The sequence below is a fragment of the Sabethes cyaneus genome, chromosome 3, assembly GCF_943734655.1.
Source record: "Sabethes cyaneus chromosome 3, idSabCyanKW18_F2, whole genome shotgun sequence".
Taxonomy (NCBI): Eukaryota; Metazoa; Arthropoda; class Insecta; order Diptera; family Culicidae; genus Sabethes; species Sabethes cyaneus.
In genome coordinates this window covers 88,006,259-88,009,267 of record NC_071355.1, presented here as the reverse complement: position 1 = coordinate 88,009,267, position 3,009 = coordinate 88,006,259, and the positions used below count along the sequence as shown (strand labels likewise).

Here is a 3,009-nt window from a genome sequence, read left to right as displayed (position 1 = left end):
CAAGTTTATTTTTAAGTATATTGAATTTTGTTCAGATAATGTTTTTTTTTTTTCTACATTTAATTCTACTACCATACTACTGTTCATTTATGTTTTAAGTTTACTGACAAATAAGAAATTGCTATTTAAAAATAGACTTTTTAATCTTCTCCTGCATAATACACTAATTTCTAGACGCTTTTTGTAATTTCTGGCCGGTCCTCTAAGTACAAATGAAACAGCTTTGCCGCAATTGTACCATAAACGTACCATAAAAGTTAACTTCATTTATTTATATCACAAGAGCTTTCCGATAAACTTAAAAGCTCTAAGCTTAGTGCCGTAATCTGATGTAGCGTTCGCTTACCACATGCATAAGCTTTTATGCACTGGGCGTATGAACGATATAAAAAAACAAAAATCTGTTTATTAACCAACAACACAAAAATTAAACGAAGCCGCTGCGTGTAACGTGCACACGATGATGAAAATAATGCTGCTTTATAAACAATCGGTCAAGAAATGTCAATGTCGACGCCGTGTGGGTCGGTTCCCAGGGCAGGACTGAAATTGTATCATATCCAGATGATCATATTATCAAAAGGTCACTTGCTCTGGCTAATTCTGATGATTACCAGATCCAGCCGCAGTTATAAATGTTCGAGCCCTTTTGCTACAAGTTACCGGTGCATCAGTGCCGAGGTGTAGGTAGTGGATCTAAAATAGATCAGAGAAATTGCGGGTTGGTTTTCAAGTAGGGAATTGGATTTCGATTATGCAGCCAATAATGCAACATGAAAAGGAATGCCGCAACAATATTAAGGCGGTTCTTCCGCATATTAGTTACCGCCATGAAAAGGTCTAGGACGCATGTCTATATTTAAGTGTGTGACATTTTGTCAAATTTTAATTTAGTACAAACCTGCTTTCATTGGTTCATGTGCGTGACTTGGTCATTTCGGTACGTTGGAAGCAAACACAGCAAAACAAGGAGGGGTTCAGTACAACGTTCGGTAGGTCATGAGTTCTTGCACATTTGTATGCAAATGAAATTTCTAAATGTGACCAGAGAAAGTCAAGGTACTTTGCTTTTAGTAACAATGATTTGTTTGCTTTTATTTTCGTTTATTAACACTCAACACAACGAATTTATTTAGCTTGATCGTCGGCAAAAGCCGGCGGTTTTATTTTCGTGTACACTGGAACCTGCTCCGAGCTGGACGCAATCTGATGATCGCTGTCATGCGAGTCCAGATCCAAGCCATGCTCCCGTACTTCGATCTCCTGTTCCGTCTCAATCGGGCGAGATACTATAATTCTTCGAATGTTTACAGTTTTGCTACTTCCTCTCGCGTCGTGAGGTGCTGGTGTTGCTGAAAGAACTCGACTTCGCACATAGGTATTTACCAAACTACTTGAGGTATCAGTATGTGGACCGTAAGCGACTTCCGAAATGGAATCTCTTTCGGATAGCAACCGGATGAACTGTTCCTGATTCGATCGTGCTTGATCTGCAGAAAGTTCGCTAGCTATCAGCACCTTTGCAGAAGCAACGGTTGTTTCGCTGAAATGCTCGCTACGAGGTTGAGACTTTTGCTCATTTCGAACTATAATTGATTGCGATTGGTTGTCCCCCTTGGCTGCAAATCGTGCATTGATGTTCACATTTTTAAATGAAGCATTAACCAAAACATTCGAGTTTTCTGTGGTTGTTGGTAAGGTACTGTTCTCGTCTTCTCTAGATAGGCTTTGATGGGTTTCTTCGGTAGCGTATGTGATGGCTATATCACCTCTTTTGGGAGGATCATTTACGTCTTCATAATCATTGCATTGGCGATTGCGATATTTAGCAGGTGTTGTCGAATAATCGTGTGAAGTTTGTGTTGAAGTTGGCTCGTGAAGAGTGCGTACACCGCCACGTGCTTCGACCACTATTGAATCATCATAATCTACTCCGCCATCGCTTGTTGGTGTGGGAATCGTAGTTGACGTTGGAGTGCTAACCGCCGGATACGTTACATGCGAGGGTTTGAATGTCACTAAACTAGGGACGGTAGTTGTTTGGACGTACACGGGTTGAACGTGGTTCACGTAAACTGGAGTTTGTACAGAAGGTAGAGTCACTGGATGGGGAACGTGGCCTGCATTACTGGAATGAATAATCACAGGATGCGGAGAATAAACTGGGACTTGCTGAACTGGCGGTTGATGGTAAACCGTATGAGTTTGGACTATTTGCGGTCTCTGCGTTACCGTTGATTCACTTGAAACCACGTAGCCATCGTCTGCTGCACTGGATTTTGTTTGAACTGCATGGGTTCGGACGCTTGTTTGCGTTTTAGATACAGGATGCTCTAATTCTACTAAAGCGGTACCAACCGGTCGTACAATTACCCTTTCTTCGATATCATAAAATTGGTTTTGAATTGCAGGCCTTCGCACTTTGTATTTGCGAGATTTGATGACATGAATTGGTGATTGTGTGCTTGAAGAAAAGGATTCTTCTTCCCGTGTAATTGTTTTAGTTACAGTTGTAGTTGCTGGAGCGACTGGAGCCACAGGTGTTACTGGAGTCACGGCAACAACTGGAATGTGACCTGGAGCTGCATGTGCGGGCGGAATATGAACCGGATGGACGGCAGGGGTATGATATTGGGTTACAACCGGATGCACAGGTTGCGGCGCTACAGCCACTACAGATGGACGGTGAGCTGCTCCATATACGACAGGTGTTACCGCTGCAGGGTTATAAACGTGAAATGGATACGATGCCGCAGGGACTGGGGCTGGAAGATTGTACGAATAATAGGAGGGAGTACCTATCACCTGAAAGTTTTGAGTATGATGTGCTGGCGAAGCTGCAACCGCTACAGGATATCGTACTGGTCCTGCGAGCAGACCTGCTTGATAATGTGTTTGTCCATTGATGTAGTTTATTCCAGCCGGATTAGCATATGGTAGCTGAACGGCGACATAGCCTGCAGAGCTGGTTCTGTCACAAAAGTAAAGAAGCAGCAACTGAAGCAACAT

The 3,009-nt window shown here is 42.7% G+C and overlaps 1 protein-coding gene across 1 annotated transcript; it reads right to left on the bottom strand.

Moving 5' to 3' along the window:
• Positions 1-1,128: 1,128 nt before the first annotated feature.
• Positions 1,129-3,009, bottom strand: LOC128744121 (uncharacterized). Its single transcript, XM_053840907.1, has one exon. The coding sequence runs from the start codon at positions 3,007-3,009 to the stop codon at positions 1,129-1,131; it is 1,881 nt and encodes a 626-aa protein (XP_053696882.1).